Source organism: Ambystoma mexicanum, chromosome 4q (genome assembly GCF_040938575.1).
Source record: "Ambystoma mexicanum isolate Mex_15411 chromosome 4q, UKY_AmexF1_1, whole genome shotgun sequence".
Lineage (NCBI taxonomy): Eukaryota > Metazoa > Chordata > Amphibia > Caudata > Ambystomatidae > Ambystoma > Ambystoma mexicanum.
Window position 1 is genome coordinate 897,411,110 of NC_090928.1, and position 22,119 is coordinate 897,433,228.

Sequence of the window (22,119 nt, forward strand, 5' to 3'; positions counted from 1 at the left end):
CACTACATATAGTCCTTATAGGGGAAGTGGTCAAGAGGATGAGATATATGCGACACAGGTACTATGAAACGGGTGATAGGGTGGGTACCCTCCTAGCACAAAGAACGAGGGGAGGCAGAATAGAGAGGAGGGTAGGACCCATCAGAGACAGAGGGGGCAGCCTGCGGGGAAGAGGGAAGAAGTTGTAGAAAGTTTTGAAGAGCTGTATACTAGACGGGAGGGTGAGTCACTGGAGGACATCCAGGCCTACTTGGCCAACCACCCGCTGCCCCGGCTGACAGAGACAGAGGTCTTAGAGGGGCAGATAACGCCGGAAGAGGTGACTGAAAGCAGGGAAAGCCCCAGGAGGTGATGGTTACACGGCTGACTTCTATAAGCAGTTTCAACCAATCCTGGCGGAACCACTTGCCAAGCTGTTTAATCATATTAGAGGTCAGGAAACAATCCCGCCTATGTTCTTACATGCTCTAATTGCTGTGATTCCCAAGCCGGCTAAGGATCCGATAGACTGTGGCTCGTATAGGCTCATCTCCCTCCTGAATACAGATGCCAAGGTCTTCGCCAGGATTCTGGCAATGTGTCTGGAGAGATACCTCCCTCGCTTTATCCACCCGGATCAGGTGGGGTTTGTGATGAACAGACAAGGCTCTGATAATATGCGAAAACCCTGCATGTGTTGAACTCAAGGCCGGTCCGCGACAAGGGGGATATATTATTAGCCCTGGATGCCGAAAAGGCTTTTGACAGGGTTAGCTGGGCATTTATGGGAGAGGTCTTCACGTCAATTGGGATGGGCCCGAGGTGGATGGGCTGGATGTCGGCATTGTACTCCAGTCCCTCAGCCAGGGTGGTGGCAAATGGGACTGAGTCGGGATGGTTCTCCCTGGAGAGGGTCACGAAACAGGGATGCCCTCTGTCACCCCCATATACCCATTGGTTATGGAACCTTGGGCGACCTCTGTATGCAATAACGTTGGGAATCACTGGGGTGAGGATCGTGGAAACTCATTGTAAGATCGGGTTGTTTGCGATGATGCATTGCTTTATATTACCAAACCGTCTCAGACAGTACCCCGGATACTGCAGGGATTGACACGGTATGGAAACCTTTCTGGGTTCAAGGTTAATCTTGGGAAATCGGTGGCATTCATGGCAGGCAACCTGGTGGGCTCCGAGGTGGAATATGTGGGTGGGCTCCCCTTCTGCGTTCAGAGGGATAGGTTTCGCTACTTGGGCATCCAGGTGTCGCACAGTTCGGAAAGTCTCTTCGACAACTTCCTTCCCCTTTGGGTATCGATCAGGAGGGACATCGAAAGGTGGGCAAGATCGGGGCTCTCATGGATGGCACGCCTTAACCTGGTAAAAATGGTGGTTCTCCCCAAGTTTTTATTTTTGTTTCAAATGCTTCCGACACAGGTACCCAAAACATTTTTGACAGAGGTGAAGCACGCCCTCCTACGATTTATATGGGCAGGCAAGACGCATAGTATCTCCTACGAGGTGTTGACCAGACCCAAGGAAGAGGGTGGGGTGGGATTCCCGGACTTGGAAACCTATTACAGGGCCTCCCAGTTAAGTGGATACTGGTGGATCATTTTACCCCGGGGACAGAGAAACAATGGGTGGCAATGGACAATGAGGTCCTGGCTTCCGGTTAGATTGGATGAGTGGCTTTGGGTCCATAGGGTACGCATCTCTAGGAGGGTTTTACAGAATCCGATACTGGGGGTCCTGTGGTCTGTTTGGAAAGAAGGGGGTACTATAGGTGGCTCACGACATGGCCCTCCCATCTGAGCTGCATCTGGGCCCCCCAATCAGAGACAAGATTGATGACCCCAGTGCCTTTCAACTATGGTACGAGGCGGGCCTCAGTAGGGCGGGTCAGATGTGGGCGGGGGATCCTTTATGTCCCTGAAAGATTTGGAGGACCCCCTGGGGCTTAGCAATCTCTCCCCGTTCAGCTATCTCCAGCTGAAGGGGGTACTCACGGAATCTAATCGGGGAGATACCCTCAGAAGGGATTTTACAGAGTTTGAAAAACTCCTCATTTCAAGGCGGGGTGCTAAGGGGGCTATATCCTCTCTCTATAGACTCCTCATGTTTGCAACTCCAAGGGACCCATCGCCAGCGCAGACACAATGGGGGAAAGACTTAGGGGAGGAAATTGACGATAAGAGATGGTCCAAGATGTGTAAGCGGGCCTACCGCTCAACAGCCTCACTCCATTTCCGGCACCAGGCCCTGAAGGTACTCCATAGAGGGCATTACCCGCCGCAGAGGATAGCCAGGATGAAAGCGGGTTATGACCTACACTGCTGGAAATGTCAGACTAAGATAGGGGACTACATGCATAATGCCCGGTAGTACAGATGTATTGAGAAGAGGTGCCGTCCTGGATTAAGGGGGTGGAACGGAATCGAGAGATCCATGTCCGTGTGGCTCCTCCTTTTTGGAATTGAGGTAGGCGGGGATCAGGTGACTGCACAGGGTTGCAGCTAAGTGTTGCCTACCCCAGAAGTGGAAATGTGCGATCATGCCTAGGGAGAGGGAATGGGTCATCAAAGTTCGAGTTATCTATGATATGGAATTTCTAACGCATCTAATTGATGAATCCAAGACAAACATTGAAGGAGTGTGGCTTCCCTTTTTTGAGAAGTATGGACGTGGGACTTGAGGTGGTGGAGGCCTGAAGGGAGGAGGGCCTGACGCGCTGGACTTCTGGGAGCTATGCCTTGATAGGGGAGGCATGTTTCACGGGATGGAGCATGTCAGACGGGCAGTACCGCGCCCAAAGCTTGAGTGTGTGAACGATGCTGTAGTCCTTAAAAGTTTTATGAAGTACTAATCATGAACCCTTTTGCTATTGCAGATGTATCTCTCTGACCCGCATCTATGGGAGAGGGTGGGGGGTGGGAAGGGAGGGGGAAATAGTTATAATTGTTGTTAGGAAGAGAGATACGTTGAATACTCTAATGCTATAACTAAAAAGTCATTAAACTTTGATTTTCACAACAACAAAAAACATCAAAGTATTACATCAATATAAAGCAAGCATTGACAATGCCAACAGATTTGGCTTTTGTGTAGGGATGGGAAAGATAGTTGGCAGGCAGTGTCGCTGTGGCATTAACTGACCATCGATGGTAGCAACTGCAAAATGGCATGAGTACCTGTGCATATCATTGCAGTGCCTGGCAAATGCCTAATACTTATACAAAAGCCAAAACTGTTATTAGGAGCCATAGGAACCCATGCCTCTGGTGGTATCCTGCTTCTAGAAGCAATGCAACATAAAGGATAATCCTTGAGGTTCAATGCTGACAAGGACACTGGTACAGTATAACTCTTGGCAGGCATTTGGAAATCCTTAGAAAGGTCCGATTTCATGTCACACAATTGGCATTCTGAAAGGGAAATCTTTGTATGTAATTTATTTAGTTCCAAAGGCTCCTAAGAACACGCATCTTGAAACTGACTGAATGAATCAACCTAAACGTAAGTAAAGGGAGGCTTAAATAATAACTTGCATTATCAAAGTCAATAGTGTTGGCATTTGTGTAAGCATAATATAGGTATTTGTCAGGCACTTTCCTAATGGAACTACCCAGTTATAAAATGTCACAGCTGGAAAATGGTGAGAGCACCTGGGCATAGCAGATCAGTGCCTGCCAAAAGCCTATACAGTGCCATTACACAAGCCAAAACGGTTGGCTTTGCCAGTGCTTGTTTGTAGTAGGACTAAATTGCAAGGGACAGTTCCAAGAACGGCTGATGTCACTCATGGTTAAGACATTTTTATTTATTTACATTAAAGGCGCATTTCCAGCTGCAATTAAGCCATTTACTCACAGAACATTGCTTAGAAATAGCCCTGGCAGACCCTATACAAGACCAAGCTTAATTATGCAACGTGACCGAGATAGCTAGCTAATTCTAGAGATCCCCTGAGAATACGTGTTGGACAAGAAGGGACGGGTAGTGGGCAGGAATTACCGGAGATTAGCATGGACATGGCCATTATATGGGTGGGTAAAAGCCAAACATCCACAAACTGTGTGTCCCTCCTCACATCCCAGATCCCCCCCTATCTTTACTCCAGTGAAATAGTGTTGGCTTATTGGTGGCATTAAATCACCCCCTGATAGCCAAAACTAAAAATGAAAACGTCTGGCAAACTACTTAGGGGAAATTATGATAAAAGTAGATCTAGTTTCCCTTGTGCTGACATGCTTCTATGTTTCTCCATATATACTAGTGTTTACTCCACAACTGTTCAGACCTAGCTTTTCAAATCGCCTCTATCAACTTAATTTCTGTATGTAAACCTATACATTGCACCCTGCACTTCCACCACCCTGCTGCTCTCTCTGCACTTCTGCCCTTTCAGCTCTGTCTTTAGGCACCTGCCCTCTGCCCACAGTTCACATGTTCCTACCTGCTGCCCAAAGCTCCATGTCTGCAGTTTCCATGTTCCCAGTCCAGAGTTTCCATTCATAGTTCCCTGGATTCTAGTCCAGAGTTTCTGTTCTCGGTTTCCGTGTTCTCATTCGGCAATTCAGTTCGCTGTTCCTTGATTGCAGTCCATAGTTTCTAGTCTGCTTTTCCAGAGTTTCTGTGCACATTTTCCTTATATCTAGCCTGTAGTTCAGTCCACTTTTCTTTTATTCTCGTCAACTTTGTCAGTCCACTGTACACACGTGCTTAGATTTTAGTCCTCTTACTCATGCTCTTACTTCCTGTTCTCCGTCTTGAACCAGGTTTGATTTGATGTTCTTTCCCTGGATATTACTGTGATGTTCTATCGTACTGTTCTTGTCTTTACTGTGTTTATGTAATACCATTATCCAGAGTTTGGCGGCTGGGTTTACAGCAGGCAATCTTTGTCACTTTCCTTTTTTGCGCCTCTGTATTGTCCATTGTGCCATACAAATGTACAGAGTGCTGGATCCTGTTTCAGGAGACAGTCACTGTTGTATTCCTGCTGAACCTGTACAGACTTAGGTCTTCCGAGTATTGTTTCCTTGTTTGTGCCTTAGGGACCAACACCGAAGCCAACTCCTGCTGCTACTTCCCATGATCATTCAGAGTGAGGCACTGTAACAGCAACCTGCTCAGGTGGGGTGCTAGTGAGCCGTCGTAAGATGGTTGCATAATAGCCTCCACAAACAACCAAAAATTCGACACAAAATCCTTATTAAAATAGGTGATCCGCATAGGATGTGAACAGAACTGAGAGACCCCTGTGACAGAGAAGACTTGGAGGAGTTTATGTGGACGTACGTGGGGTGGTGACTGCAGGGCACTCATGTGTAGCCTAAGGCAAAGCTGTGGCAGACCTCCCTGAATTCACTGCCTGAGTGTGCATAGCCATGCGGCGGAGCGAGGAGTGGCCGCAGGGATGTGGTTGTTTTTGCATCACCCCAGGAGTCCCCATTGACTCCATTTTGCAAGATAAGCATGGTGGAGGGTGGTGTGAGCCGCCCCCTCACCCCCTGCAAGCTGCCTTATTGACGAGGTGATCAGTATGCTGCATGGGCACTGACCAGCAAAAAGTAGTGGTGAGGACAAAGCAACACAAGTGTACTGCCCTTGGCATTGAGCGAGAATTGAGCATGAGTGAACCGGAGGCTGGTGGTGTGAAACTATGCACACCAGCTTGTTGCTGCGCAGGTACAGGAGGAGCTTGACCATTGCAAGCTACACTTTTTTGGTAGCTGATCTGGATCCTAAACTAGTACGTGTGTGTCCCTCTGTAAAGCCTTTTGAGTGCTCTGGTTGCAAACATGAACTACGTTTTAAGGGATCTACACTTGCGCTCCTGCCTCACAACTACTTAATAGTTCAAGGTCATTATTAATGTCGGTGTACTCTTGCCGGTGCAATAATACTCCAGAAAGAGGGCACACCCAAGGTGTGCCAAGAGGAACTCAAAGCTGGATGGTTATGCTGTAATACCACAGGAATCACAGGAATCAATGAGTACAGAAAACATTGGGGATTCCTGAAAAACGCCTGAATCAGGAAGATATGCGTCCATGCAGGAAAAGGCAAAACTTGAACCTGGAGTGAAAGACATGTTTAAAGAATTAAAAAATGCTACTGTACAACAAGACCACAAGATTGATTGGCTCAGAACTAGAGTCGAATTGCTGCAGCATATGGTGGAGCAGTGGTGTGGGCGTAGGACGAAGTGGGTGATGCCGAAATCCCAAGGGACAGCTATGACTCAGATATAACACCACTAAAAAAAGAACTTGTGTTACTGAAAGCCAACAATGACGACCTGGAATCAAGATTCCAAAGGAACAATATACATATAAGTGGCCTGCCAAAGACAGCTGTCCATGAACCTATGGAACTATTCGTAGAGAAAATATTCTTGGAAGTGCCTGTTACACCGCTCTTCTCACAGCACTTCCTGGTGGAAAGAGTGCACAGATGCTAAGAGCTATAGTAGCATGCATCTTTAATTACAGAGATGGGGACCTAATTCTTAAAACGGCATGAGAACTTAGCTATGGCAGCGCTCGCTTGCACATTTTTCTCTAGTTCAGTCCCACCGTCCAATAGATGCAGAAGATGCTTATAGCGGTAACATTCTAATTAAGTTGTAAAGAATGTAAAAGTGAAAAAGTATGTAATTTGAGAATTAACAGATGGTACATCAATTCCATACACTAAATTTAGGTGATCCTTTAAAATGACTTTAGTTAAGCATACAGCGAGTGCATGACACCCACGTTTTGATACCAACACAGCACCTGCAGGCAAGAGCAGTAGTTCAGGAGCCCCTCTTCCATTTCCATGGCAGCCATCTTAGATGAGTATTAGTTTGAATGAACAGGATACAGTGAACGTGAGTCCCATTCATTCAAACAAATACAATGCTATCAGCACTGCAGATTTAAAACCCAGCTTGCTAATAGCATTAATATCCTTGCCAATATTGTGAATGGGTGATAACGCCGCTGGGGCCCATCGCTAAGGCCCTCATGGTCTGGCCCGCTGGTGAGGGTATTATTGCTTAAATATTGTCTGCCTGGATCTAGAGCTTAAATCCTCCAGCCTGAATCGAGTCGCTGAAGGGCCACACAATACACAGCTACTGAAATGTTCCTCATTGTCAGATATTAAGAACACAAAATGTTAATCAATAAAAAATATTCAATCCTTCAAACATGATTGCCAAACAAATACATAAGCACTTTTATTAATTAAAGAAATCTGCAAGCGCATATATTTGTGAAAATATTCTCATAATCTCTCCAAACTTATTAAATTCTACTCATAGATGTATTAACTGCCTTTTAGACTACTGTGGCATAGATATGTTTCCTAATTTAGATTTAAAAAAACTACCTTATAGAGTATTTGGAGCCTACCTGTTCTTATATGTGAGGCGCACCGTCTTAGTACCTTCACATTTTCCAGGCTGCTGTTCTTTAGAGGCCTGCTCCCACTTTGAGATAATATCACAAATCTATAAAGGAAAACAAGTTTGGGATTAAACAACACCATCCATATCTGATTCTATGATAAGCTTATATAAAAACATTATGTTCACGTGGCTAGTCAACAGGTTAAGCGCACATCTCGGTCATGGTGTAAACATGCCTGCACTTCCAAAGCTAAAGTCCTCGCTGGGCAGGCTAAGCCCTTTAACCTTCAGAGTTCTATTATCTTGATTTGAGTACCATTACATTGGATAATAACAGCTATTGTTACAGTGCTTAAATTGCAGGTTCAGTAGAACCAGCCAGGCTAGACTGAGAAAGCTGACCCTAACAGGAAGGATGAAGGCCCCCCCGCTCGCAGTTTAGCTGGAAGTAAGGATCTAGCACACTTTTCATGCGACCGGGTAGCAATCGGCCGTTGGCTCAGAGCCCTAGAAAACATCTTTTCTCATCTGATTAAAACACTGAGTTTTGCTCTGCTACAATGGATAGATTGATTGGGTTTGTTTGTTCACCTCGTGGGAGCTCAAAGCATGTGTACCTCCCCGACCTATATACACAAGGAACAAGTTACTTACCTGTAACTGTTGTTCTCCAGCATGGGTCTGGCATGGATTCACATGCTCATGAATATTCCCCGTCGTCAGGCTGGGAATCCTCGGTAAAGAAAAAACCAGTATCAGTTTCGTTTCTGATCTGTCTTTCGTAGTAATAACCAATCACTGGTCTCTGCGTCATACTGACCACAGCCAATGACTGCCCTCTACCTAAGCACCGCCTCTGGCAGCCATCTTCAGATTTGGAAGCACGTGAAGTGGCAGTATGACCAAGTGAAGAGCCGCAGAGGGGTAGGCGGGAGGGTTCGCATGTGAATCCATGCCAGACCCATGCTGGAGAACAACAGTTACAGGTAAGTAACTTGTTCCTTCTCCAGCATGGGGTCTGGCATGGATTCACATGCTCATGAATAAAGAATACATAGCAGTACACACATGCACAACCACGGGAGGTGGCAAAGGCTCAACATTAAGCATCACATCAACTCAACATTAAGCATCTTACCTCCTCACCAGGCTCACCTCAGGCGAACAGGTTGCGCAGCACTGCTTGGCCGACCCTGGACTCCTCCCTGGAATCCCGGTCGACGCAGTAGAATTTCGTGAAGGTGTGCGTCGACCTCCACGTAGCAGCCCTGCATATGTCCAGCAGGGGCACACCAGATAGGAACGCCGTGGTAGCTGCGATCGCTCTGGTGGAATGGGCTCTCGGACGGCCAGGCAGCGGTCGGTTTGCCAACCGGTGACAGTACATGATACAGCCGGAGAGCCATCTGGAGATGGAAGCCTTCGAGAGAGCCTTCCCCTGATTGACAGGTCCAAAGTTCACAAAGAGTTGTGACGTCTTCCGAAAACCTTTCGTGCGGTCCACGTAGAACTTCAGCGCTCTAGCTACATCCAGCGAGTGCAAAGTCCTCTCAGCCGGCGACGAAGGCGACGGGAAGAACACAGGTAACACCAAGGGTTCGTTGAGATGAAAGTCCGACGGTACCTTGGGCATGAAGGAGGGGTGCGTCCTGAGCACTACCCTCGTGTCGTGGAAAGTCAAGTACGGGGCCTTGCAGGAAAGGGCCTGGATCTCTCCCACTCGTCGTGCGGAGGTGATGGCCACGAGAAAAGCTGTTTTCCACGATAGAAACTTCAACGGGGCCGAGTGCAGAGGCTCGAACGGAGGTCCCATGAGTTTGGTCAGCACCACATTGAGCTCCCACGCCGGGGCCGGAGCCTTCACCGGCGGGAACGATCTGAACAGTCCCTTCATGAACTCTTTCACCAGACGATGAGACCACAAGGACGTCCGGCCCGTGGTTCTGGTGTATCGGGAGATCGCAGCAAGATGAATCTTGATGGACGCGTGTGCCAGACCAGCTTTGGCCAGCGTCAGCAGGTACGGCAGCACTTGGGGAGCCGTAATCCGTAGAGGGTTAATCTTCTGTGCGTGGCACCAGACAGAGAACCTCTTCCATTTGTGTCCGTAGCATTTAAGAGTCGAGGACGCCCTGGCCTTTGCAAGAACCTCTCTGCAATCGGCCGGTATGTCGTATCCTCCAAACTCTAGCGCTGCAGGAGCCAGGCCTGCAAGCTCAGCGACTTCGGGTCGTGGTGGAGGATGGCGCCTCCTTCCCTGGAGAGTAGATCCGCGTCCGCCGGCAGCTTGATTGGCGGGGACGCCGACAAGTCCAGAAGGTCCGGGAACCATATCTGCCTCGGCCACGCAGGTGCGACGAGGATCATCCTGCACCGTGACCTCTTGAGCTGGTTGACGAGCCGGATTAGCAGAGGCAAGGGAGGGAACGCGTAGAGGAACAGGCCCTCCCAGGGGAACGAGAAAGCATCGCCCATGCTCCTCGTCTGGGGAAACCTGCTGGCGAACCTCCGGCACTTGGTGTTCGTCGCCGTCGCGAACAGGTCGATCTGGGGTGTGCCCCACCGTCGGAAGAGGCGATCCACCAGATCCTGCCGTAGTTCCCACTCGTGGCACGAGCGCAGCTCCCTGCTGAGTGAGTCGGCGATGGTGTTTTTTATCCCTGCCAGATGAAACGGCACCAGAAGAATCCCTTGGGCGACGGCCCAATGCCACAGGTCCTGCGCCTCCTTGGACAGCGCTGGGGACCTGGTTCCGCCCTGTTTCCTGATGTAAAACATGGTGGTGGTGTTGTCGGTGAAGATCCTCACCACCTTGCCCTTGAGGGACGGAAGGAAGGACCTGAGGGCCCAAAACACTGCACGGAGCTCCAGGACGTTGATATGCAGGGACTTCTCCGTCGGGAGCCAGAGTCCCCTTGCGTGCAGATTTTCGGTGTGCGCTCCCCACCCTTCTAGGGAGGCATCCGTGGTCACAGTCACCTGGTGGGCTGGGGTCTGGAAGTCCATGCCCGCCGTCAGATGCGCGCGGGTGCCCCACCACCGTATCGCTCGTCGGAAACTCTCGTCGAGCTTGATCCTTTCCTCGAAGCTGCCCGTCGTCTGGATCCAGCGCGCATCCAGGAACTCTTGCAACGGGCGCATCCGGAGCCTGCACATGGGAATGAGGTAGATGCAGGAAGACATCATCCCGAGGAGGGACTTGATGGACCTCACCTTGGCCGCGTCGGCCACCAACATCCGTTGCACCTTGCCCAAGATGGTCCTGGTCCTCTCCTCCGACGGGGAGGCCAGAAGGGACACTGTGTCGAGCCTCGCTCCCAGAAACAGTGCGACTTGCGCGGGCACCAGGTGGGATTTGGCGTAGTTCACGGAGAATCCCAGGTCCGTGAGGAGTTGGACGGTCCTTGCCGTGTGGACCACGGCGAGCTCCCTCGTCTTGGCGCGGATGAGCCAGTCGTCCAGGTAGGGGTAGACGTGAATCCCCTCGCGGCGCAGCTGCGCCGCCACCGGTGCGAGGCACTTGGTGAAAACCCTGGGTGCCGACCGTAGTCCGAAGGGAAGGGCTTTGAACTGGTAATGACGCCCTTGGACCACGAATCTGAGGAATTTTCGGTGCCCCTTTAGGATGGGAATGTGGAAGTAGGCATCCTCCAAATCCAACGACGATAGGAAGTCTCCTTCCTCCAGCTGACCCAGGACGTGCTGGAGGGTGACCATCCGGAACTTCTGCGCCTTGATGAACTTGTTCAGGCGTCGCAGGTCCAGGATGGGGCGCCATCCTCCCGTCTTCTTCTTCACGAGGAAGTAACGCGAGTAGACTCCGGAGCCCCGAAGCCTCTTTGGGACGAGTTCGATGGCGCCCTTTCTGAGCATCGCCTTTACCTCCAGGAGAAGTTGAGGGACGTGAAGTTCTTTCCTGGCCACGGGGGGGACGCGCGGGCACCTTCTTTGAAACTCGAGCGCGTGGCCCCGGGCCAGGGCGTCCAGCACCCAACGGTCGGTGGAGATGGACTCCCACACGCTGACGAAGCCCGCCAGCCGGCCTCCCACCGGGGTGCTTCGGTGGGGGCCCGACCCCACGGCCGGTTCAATCCTGCTTGGACGCGGCCTTGCCGCCTTGGCCTCCTTGGCGACGACGGCGGGGTCCGCCAGACTTGCCTCGTCCTCTGTAGGCCTCTTGCGACGACGAGCGGGCCGCTTGACGGTAGGAAGCGAAACCGCCGCCGGAACCTTTGGAGGCGCCCTTGCCTCCGCCGCTCCGAAAGGGCGTCCGCCGTTGCTGCAGTACTCCAAGGGCCCGGGCCGTCTCAGTATCCGCCTTGATGGCCTGAAGGGAATCGTCCACTGTCTTCCCAAACAGGTTGTTCCCGTCGAAGGGCATGTCCAGGACCCTGGTCTGGACGTCCTGCCAAAAGTCCGTAGCCTTGAGCCATCCGCGACGTCGAAGGCAAACGCCGTTGCCCATCTGGCGGAACCCAGTGTCGGTGATGTCCGTCGCCACGGTGATGGCGTGGTCCGAGGCCACCTCACCTTCCTGCAGGATCTCAAGGGCCTCCGCCCTCTTGTCGTCCGGCAGAAAATCCAGCAGGGGAGCTATCTTGTACCAGAGTTCCCTGTCGTAGCGGGCCACGATAGCCAAGGCGTTGGCCGCTTTAATCGTCGTCGCCGCCGACGAGATGACTCTGCGTCCCATGGCATCCAATTTCTTTCCCTCGCCGTCCGGCGGGGAAGTCGACGTGGAGGCCGCACCCCCCCCGCTTTCTTCCTGGCTGCCGCGGAGACGACGGAGTCCGGGGTAGGCTGCGCCCGGAGGCATAGGGGGGCCGAGTCCGGGACCCGGTACTTTTTCTCGTACCGGTCTCTTTTCGCTGGCGTCGTGGAAGGGTTCTTGAGGAGGGAAAGGCCCTCATCCCAAATGTCATCCAACAGAGGCACTGCGAGGACCGTCTTCCTCTTGGCCTCGCGCCGTTGGTAAAGGAAGCCTTCCTTTTTCTTCTCCTCAGGGCAGAGTTGGAAAAGCTCGGATGCCCTGGCGATCATTGAGTGGAACGATCCAATCTCGTCGGGCGGAGAAGCCCTGGTGGGAGGCGACGACGGAAAATCCTCGTCGTATGCCTCGTCGTCCGTACCCGTCGCTGCCGTGTCAGTCCCCGTATCATCCCCTCGGGTGGACGGGGAGGAGGGCTGGACGGGGCGCGACGGTTGAAAAGGAGGCGGTGGATGGATCCTTCTTTTCTTGGTAGGGGGAACACCAGAAGGTCCCGGTTCTGGATCCCCCGACGGGAGAGGTTCCTCCGTCGGTAACGGTAGTCTCGTCCTTATCTCGGAGCATAAGGACTGTATAGCCAACAAAATGGCCGCTGAGTTGTCTTGCGGCGCTGGCAGAGGGGAATCCGACGGGCGAGCAGGGGCCCCGTCGGTATCCTCGACGATGTCGTCGTCGTCACCTGCGTCGGGGCCCATTCCGACGGGCTGGTCTTGTTCCACGCCTAGGCCGTGGCTTAAGACCTCGATCAGTTCCTCTTCTGAGGTTGAGGCCGAATCTACGACGACGCCCTGCCCCCCCTTCTTCCCCACGGAGGGTTTCACGGGGGTCCTATCGATGGGCACGAAAGAAGACTCCCTCCGAGGAGGCAGGGAGATTCTGGGCCCCGAGGCCGCCACCACTGGTGCAGCCTCCACAGGCTGGGCCAGGGCCGCCGCGACCGTTTCGATAGAGGGCTTGGTCGAATGGATCAAGGCCTTCACCACCTTAGGTGCGCTCACCGCCTTATCCTTGAGGGAGGGGGCACTGCCACGCTCCTCCTCTGCCTTAGAGCTCGACCGGGGTCTCTCCAGGAGCTTCGCCGGGTGCTCGGCCTTCCTCTTACCCGACCCAGAGCGTTGGCTCGTGGTTGATGGTGCCGGGGAGGGTGCGCCCTGCCTGGCGCCCGTAGAGCCCGACCGTTCGGCGCTCCCGGTGCCAGCGGACTCGCGGTGCTTGGCCTTATGTTGGGCCCCCGTCGCCGGGGCGCCCTCAAAGGTCTTAGAAGACCGCTCAGATTTCTTCTTCTTCTCGCCAGACGGGCTCTTACCCTCCAGCCAGCTGGCGAGACGTTGATGGCGGTCCTTCATGGTCCGTTCCGACATGTTGCCGCAAAACGCACAGTCCTTCTCCACGTGCGTCTTGTCCCCATGAAGGCAGTAAAGGCAGAAAGAGTGTTCGTCCTCCTTGAAGACGTTCTGCAGCTGGCATCCAGGGCAGGCCCTGAACAGCTTTCCGGGCGTCGAGCTTCCCTTCTCCTGGGCCATCTCCGAGACCGGGCCTGAGAAGCTTCTGGAGTCCTCCGAAGTGTAGCTCGACGAAATCTTCACCCTTGAGGGGCACAGATGAATCCGACACGGGTCCCCGTTGATCGGATGTAGGATCGGTGGAGCTTGAGGCTCTTTTGACCGAAAGAATCGAAGTTTTTGTGAAAAAGCGCGAAAAAATAGCACTAACGCTCGAGAGCAATAGCACGAGGATCCCAACACATGAACGTGCGGTAAAAATCTGAAGATGGCTGCCAGAGGCGGTGCTTAGGTAGAGGGCAGTCATTGGCTGTGGTCAGTATGACGCAGAGACCAGTGATTGGTTATTACTACGAAAGACAGATCAGAAACGAAACTGATACTGGTTTTTTCTTTACCGAGGATTCCCAGCCTGACGACGGGGAATATTCATGAGCATGTGAATCCATGCCAGACCCCATGCTGGAGAAGCACAATAACACTACCTACTGGATCTGCAATATGTTCACGATAGCATATATTATAAAAAGGGATAGAGAAGAACGGAACAGAATGGCATAATTGGAACAGAGGCATAATACTTAGGCGCTTATACAGGAATCAAATACTGTTTCAAAGCACCCAATAAAGAAAGACCAGCATTAGCACAAATTGAAGTCAACTTATTGCCGATGCAAAAGGTTATCTTGTAAGATGCAAACTTCTAATTGCATTGCCTACAGACCAACAGGTCTGTCAGCAGCCGCTCCTCGCCTTCTCAGCTTGCCCCATCTATTCTTCTGCCAGGGGAGCTTGTCATGGTGTTTATCTAAGGCCCAATTGGAAATCCCCTAATTATTAAATTACATGTAACTTGATGGGCAGTTTCTTCACTTCTAATGCTAAACTATGGTACCTGGTACTCAGTGTGGGATGTAAGTAAACATTTCACAAAGACACTTCTCATCAGCACAATTCTTATTGTCTGATGACATATCAGTTGTTCGCAAGGCGCTTGAAAGCATCGCCTTGTTATCAGTTTTCAGTAAGGTGCTCTGAGTGATCGTCTCACTGTATATCAGTTCTAGGCCTACAGTCAAGGACCTCTTGTTGTAATCCTCAGCATGGTGCTAGACGTGCCTAGTCACGTTATCTGTCCTTAGTACGATGCTTCAGGGACAAGTAAGCAATTCTCACATCGCTATATACATTTTAGCTATTGTGAGGAAGGCACTCATATCGACTAGTAGACACAGACACAATGGATACACGTTTCAAAAACCTTTATTTACGAATTTGCTTGGGATGGTAGAATTCCTAACTGGAACTAACTCTAAAATGGGAGTAATCTCAACCATTAAATCATAACAAATATGTCAAAGTCAGTCTCGTCAAAATAAAAAGGCCTATACAAAGAAAACCTTGCCCTCCTTCTCAAGACAACAAATGTGTTAAGTGAATACAAAAAGGAAAATAGTGTGTCAAAAGGAAATGTCAGAATGGCTTGAGCACCAACCCCCTTCCCAAGGTTCCACCCCACAGGGTCTAGAGAGTCTCTTAATAGACAAAGGATATGTGGATGGCACAGTTCTATCAGTCTTGCACACTTTGGCTTACTGGTACAGTTCAACAGTTCAATCATAGGCTTTCAATTTCTGGTCGTTCAATCTCTTCCTTAGGCTTCAGGCGCCTTGTCATCAATACTCAGTTCATATGTTCTCAATTTCTCACAGTTCTGCACAGGCTTCCCTCTACCGAGCTCGAACTTGTCTAGTTTAGTTTTATCACACAATTTCGTACAGTTCGGCACAGGCCTCCCTCTGCCGGGCTCGAGCCTGTCATGTTCTTCGTGGGGGTTCCCTTTCCCATGTTTTTATCTAAGATCTCTCACTGTCGAAGACCTTCGAAACTGCAAGGAATTTACATACACCTCTGCATGACCACTTTGACCTCTCTTTCCATATTCCTTCAATTCACAATCTTCCCTTGCAGCACCAATGCATCTTGGCACTTGTAGTTCTTATTCTCTTCCACTTGCCTTCTTGGCCTTTTCCACAGTTTTTATATTTTACTTTTGCCTTCTTGGTGTGTTTCACATTCCACATATTTCATTTTACTTTAATTTAACTTTCTTTCCTTTGATCTCCACTTGTAATATCTTTCAAAAGTTCATAACATTTCACAGAGACTTCCGAATGTGCTACTTCCTCTCGCAGGACCACTCTGCTACTCTGTATCTATTTATTTTAACAATTGCTCTCTTCATTTGCGTTTTATCGGCACACGCGCCACCTTAAACTTTCAAATCACAGTCACTTTCCCTTTAGCATCAACCAGACTTTTGTTGCCCTTGATAACTCACTGGTTGTGTTAAATTAATCTCTCATCTTTTTCTGGCAGCTCAAGAATGTTCCCTATGCCTTCTCTGCTGCGCCCCAACTCTGGCGTTCACCCGGGAGGATTGCAGGCTGTTCCTGGCACCTTGAAGGTTTATTTTCTTTGCTCGCTCGGCTCTGCTTTTCGAACACTCACGGCTCCCGGAAAGCTTGCAAAATCTTGCCTGGCATTCTCTCGATCCTCTCAGTTTCTGACCAGCCCTGTTGACCTTCCAACTCTTGCCGCCTGTTTTGCATCAGCCTCGGAAGAGCTGTTCCTTCTCGTAACTTGCCTCGCTCAAAGTGTGTCTGAGCGTGCCACCTTTTATTTTCACTGGGGCAGGTGGCCATTGTTAGAGCTACATGCCTGACTCTGATTGGCTTCATTACAGGGACAGGGCCAATGCAAGTCAGGGGAGGTAATCCTTCTCACCTCATTCCTCATCTTCCTTGGTGCAGTACATTTGTCAAGACAAAGTGGGGAGGAATAATGGGAGTTGTAGTTTCCCGTAAAATAAATAGGGCTAGGGGTTAGATGGGTTGTGAAAAAAGGGGGATACCATGGCTCACCAATGGGTGCTTCTCCCCAACCCCCCCCCCCCCCCCCGAGAGCCCCCTACCCAGGGGGTCCTCCCTCACTTGTCCACCCTTTAAGGAACTCATGGAGGCAACAGTAAAGAGAGACACAAGTGATCACAGTTCAAGGGTGTTTATTAAACTGTATAAATGGGTAAGAAAACACCTAATCTAAATCTAAGATAGGAGCAAGCAACTACTAACAAATAATAATAAAGCAGTCCAACTGGTGTTTTGTCAAATAAAAAGGGCCTATACTAAAAACAAATATTGCCAATCCTTGCTGTTACGTTACAAAAATAGTGTGGGATGATATTCACCAGAAAAGAAAGAAGTGTTCATAAAATGAGAAGTCAGGATGTTATAGCTGAGGTCTCCCTTCCCCACATTTTTTAGCACGGGACAAGGCAGGTCTCCCGAGCACAGCACACTCCTGGGCTTCTCCAGCACGAGGTTACAGTTCCTTTCAGCGATATCAGTGCCTTCGGTGGTTAAGTCTCTTTTCTAAAAAAAAGTCTCTTGCCACTGAGGGCTTGATGTGTCAACAATAACAAAACAAAAGTTCCTTTCCATATTCTTTATGTTGGATGATGACTCTTCACCTCTGGATCCCCATCAACCGGGTTCCGATCCTCTTGAATGTTAGCCTCCCTCTGTCGGGTTCACTACGGCCTTTAATTCAAAATCCTTTCACCTGTAGTATTCAGGAGTCTTAATGTCCTTTTCAGCAACCTTTCACTGTGGGCATCTCTCAGCTAGGTACACTCTTGTCAACATAATGTTTACAGGGTTATCGTACTTCACCCCTCCTTGCAGGCATCCCTCAGCCGGATTCACATTTGCCAGTTATACAGTTCGCTTTGCTTTCTCACAATGCAGATTAATTTCCCTTAGCTTTCCTCTTGGTTACGGGTCAAAGACTTTCAACGGTACAAGGGGTTTTACTCGACCCTTGTATGACCTCCTACGTCGGGCTCTCGAAGTGCCTCCTGGTAATTGTAGTTTTAGCAAAAGAGTGCCAATTCAGAGTCTTTCGAATAAGTGCCCACATGACACCGGACCACTATGCAGCTGGTCTTTCCCTGGGTTTTAAAAGTTCAGTAACAGATATTTCCTTTTTTCAAATCATGTTGCTGTTTGCAACCTTCGCTCAACACAGTTTGGTCTATTATCGGTTCTCCCGCAAGGACGGTACCACAGTAGCAAGCGCCTCCCGCCGCCTTGGTTTTCAGTGTGGGAGAGCTCCGTACACCGTTGACATCTGTTACACCGTACGCTAATCTTGAATGTTAGCCTACCTCTATCGGGTTCATGAGGTAACTACATCTTTTAGATCATCTTGTTGTTGGATAGACAGCTCTGGAGGAATTCATTCCAAGTTGTCTATCTCTTCTGGAACCAGACAGGCTAATACTTTGGCATGGGTGGCTGATGGGTTCTCTTTCCACTCTTTCAAGAGATTTACGGGATACAAATGGACCTTCTGTTTTCTGTCCGGTTAAGCTACTTTAGAGGTACAGGCTCCCGTTCGTTCCAATATCTCATAGGGCCCGTGACACTTGGAGACAAGTTGGTTTTCTGAGGTGGGTAAAAGGACCAGTACTTTCTGTCCTATGGAGAATGATCTTAAGCTCACCTTCTTTTCGTAAGTGGATTTTTGTTGGCTCTGGGCCTTTTTCATATGAGTACAGACTAGATCTCGAACTAATTTTATTTGTTCTTGCGTTCTATTGGTGCTTTGTGAGATGGGAATCGGTGCTTCCTCTCGTTCTTCCCTGGTTTCCCAGAGCATGCCCAGGACATCTCTAGGCTCTCTACCATAGAGCGGTTCTAAAGGAGAGAAACCTGTGGAGGTCTGAGGGGTTTTCATACTACAAATAGTGCCCACGGGATCAATCGGTCCCAGTCTTTCCCATCCTTATCTACCAATTTTCAGAGAATTAACTTCAGGTTTTTATTGAATCTTTCTACCAAGCCATCTGTTTGGAGATGGTACACAGAAGTTGGCAAGGTGGTAATATGGAGTAACTCTTTGACTTCTGCCATAAGTTTCCTCATAACATTCGTACCCTGGTTGGTTAGTATTTCCTTGGGAAAGCTGACCCCGGAGAAATACGGTAGGAGATGTTTAAGGATTTGCTGTGTGGTATTATTTTGCATTGGGAATGCTTTGGGATATCGGGTTACATAGTCCACAATCACAAGGACATATTTGTTGCCTAGCCTGGATGTTTCTAGAGGTGCAAATATGTGCATCCCGATTCTTGAAAAAGGGACTTCTATGATTGGCAACGGGTTCAGAGTGACAGGTAATGGGATGTGCGTGCTCGCCTTTTGACATATTGCGCACGTCTGGATAAAGGTCTTTATATCAGCGCGGATAGCTGGCCAGTAAAACTTCCCACTAATATGTGGCTGGAGTTTAGACTGTCCTAAGTACCCCCCAGTAGGATAGGAATGCGCAATCTCTAGAATTTATTTATGTATTTACTCTTTGCTTGTTAGGCGCTTATACAATAGGAACATACTGTTTCAAAGTGCCCACAGGGCAGGGAGGGAGGCAGAGGGGGAAATACATTACAAATACAATACAAAATTTAGAATCAAAGGGGGAGGTGAGAAGGGGGGACTAACCTGCTATGCCTTGTGAGCATTCAGAATGTGCAAGTGCAGAAGGAAGAGGGAAGAGGGGGTAAGTGCTGGGGAGTCTGAGCCCGTGGGTGAGCCAAGGACGAAGTGCTAGGAATGAAGAGTAATATATGGCCTGGGCCCGGGAGTTGTAAGTGCGAGTCTCCAGAGCAGAGGGTGTGTGGGTACAAAGTGCTGTGGAAGACAGGAGCTGGTAAGAATATGTGTGGGAGGCGAGGGCCCCAAAGATGCATAAGGGCCAGAACACCAATTCAGCATCTGTGGGATTAGCAGAGGAGAGACAGAGGGAAGGAGGAGGAAAAGAGGAAAGTCTTAAGGGGCTTACAGAATTTGAGAAGATCCTGCGCAGGGTGAGGGGGAGGCTATTCCAAAGGAGGGAACCCGCAGAGGAAAGTGAGTAACCCCCTGCCCTCTGTTTAGCAAAATACTTTACACACAAAGAGCTGGTGCTAGAGGAGCGAAGTGGCCTGCAGGGAGAGTATTTAGTGAGATAAAGTTGAAGATAGTGTGGTCCCCAGGCCCAAGCAGCCTTGTGGATGATGCAGAGGGATTTTAATTTAATACGTGCAGCAACCAGGAGCCAGTGAAGACTTTTTAGTGCAGGAGAGATGAAGTCCCTGGGCTTAAGGACAAGGTTAAGTCTTGTTGCTCTATTCTGGATAAGCTGCAGGGGTCACAGAGTGGAAGAAGGTAGATTCAGTAGAAGGCTGTTACAGTAGTCAGGTATAGGGAGAACCAGCGCTTCAGCCACATTGAGCCACTGAGGGAAAGTGAAACCTTTTGGTGGCTCTTGGTTATTATCAACCGTGTTTTTATTAAGCCTTCTGTAGATGTCTCTCTTCTATAATGTAATCCTTGTTTTAAGAAGAAAAAGAGGATTCCTTTGTCTTGGCCTTCTCCCTCCGGAATAGCTTGTAGAAAAGATTCAGCGAGAGCTAGATCCTTTTGCTAGCCGAAGGCTAGGTCGGGATAGATGGTAGGCTCTTCTCCCTTCCTTTCTTCGATGTTAAAAGGTTTATCAGCTTCCCCAAGCGTAAGGTACCTCATTCTGTTTCGTCTGGTTCACTTTCTTTAAACTGAGGTAATAGGGCCCTTTCCAAAATTCCTTGGGCAATTTGATCTCTGCGACGTACTTCAAAGGGGATCTCACCATGATTTTGTAAGAGAACCTTTACATCTCTCCGGAAGTCAGGATCTATGATGCCTGTTAAAAACATCTATCCCGAACTTCCATGCTAGGCCTGATTTTGGGGCCAATCTTATATAGCACCCATTAGGGGGTATTAAGACCAAGTCTGTAGGAATCCTTTCTCTTTTCCCGGGGGGAGGGGCGGGGGGTAATAGCTTCCCTACTGCTACAGATATCAAAACCTATCGATTCCTTCATGGCAACAGAAGGGTTAGAAGCTCTCTGACAACAATTTTGAAATTGTAGGGTTCCCCAATTAGTTTCAATTGAGTCACTTGACACCATATGTAATCAATTCATGGTGGCAACAGTAAAGACAGACACAAGTGATCACAGTTCAAGGGTTTTTATGAAACTGTATAAATGAGTGAGGAAACGCCTAATCTAAACCTAAATATAAGATGGAAGCAAGCTATGACCATCAAATAATAATAAGGCAGTCCTAATGGCGTCTTGTCAAATAAAAAGGGGCTATACTAAAATAAAACTATTGCCAATCCTTACAGCTAAGTTACAAAAATAGTGTGGGATAATATTCACCAGAAATGAAAGAAGTGTTCATAAAATGATGAGTCAGGATGTTATAGCCGGGGTCTCCCTTCTCCACATTTTTTTTTACCATGGGACAAGGCAGGACTCTCGAGCACAACACACTCCTGGGCTTCTCCAGCAAAAGGTTACAGTTCATTTCAGTGATTACAGGACCATCAGTGGTCAAGTCTCTTTTCTACAAAGTCCCTTGCCGCTGAGGGCCTGATGTGTCAACAATAACAAAACAAAAGTTCCTTTCCGTATTCTTTATGTTGGGTGATGACTCTTCACCTCTGGATCCCCCTCAACAGGGTACCTATCCGCTTGAATGTTAGCCTACCTCCATCGGGTTCACTACAGCCTTTTATTCAAAATCCCTTCAACTGAAGAATTGACAAGGCGCAATGTCCTTTTAAACAACCTTTCACTGTGGACATCCCTAAGCCGGGTTCACTCTTGTCAACACAATGTTCACAGAGTTATCATAATTCACCCCGCTTTGCAGGCATTCTTCAGCTGGGATCACATTTGTCTGTTACACAGTTCGCTTTGCTTTCTCACAATGCAGGATTCACTTCCCTTAGCTTTCCTCTTGGTTACGGGTGAAAAACTTTCGACTGTACAATGGGTTTTACTTGACCATTATATGACCTCCTACGTCGGGCTCTCGAAGTGCCTCCTGGTAATTGTAGTTTTAGCAAAAGGGTGCCAATTCAGAGTCTTTCGAATAAGCGCCCACATGGCGCCAGACCACTCTGCAGCTGGCCTTTCCCTGGGTTTTAAAAGTTCAGTAACAGATATTTCCCTTTGTTCAAATCATGTTGCTGTTTGCAACCTTAACTCAACACAGATTGCTCTATTATCGGTTCTCCTTCCGACTCACCAGCTGTGCTGAACTCCTTGTCGTTTCTCTTCTCTGGAGTCAAGGACGGTACCAAGTGCCTCCCTCCACCTCCTTGGTTATGAGTGTGGGAGGGCTCAGTACACCATTGATATCTGTTACACCACATGCTAGCTATAGTTCCCGGTCTTATAATTCCTCTTTCGCAGGCTTCGCAGGTCTGGGTCAAAAAGGGCAAGGGCATTTCCCTCCTTGTCGTCCTTTTCAGTCTTGTCGCTTTTCTCCTCCCCTTGAACTACTGTCCTGGAACAGTTGCCTCCTTGTGCGTTTT

At 49.3% G+C, this 22,119-nt stretch overlaps 1 protein-coding gene across 1 annotated transcript in view; it reads right to left on the reverse strand.

Annotated features, from left to right (window-relative positions):
- PLEKHH2 (pleckstrin homology, MyTH4 and FERM domain containing H2) overlaps positions 1-22,119 on the reverse strand; it is a 1,974,292-nt gene that overhangs the window by 348,081 nt on the left and 1,604,092 nt on the right. Inside the window, exon 23 of the mRNA XM_069608462.1 lies at positions 7,383-7,480. Within this exon, the coding sequence (XP_069464563.1) occupies positions 7,383-7,480 (98 nt within the window). The remainder of the gene's footprint in view (positions 1-7,382; positions 7,481-22,119) is intronic.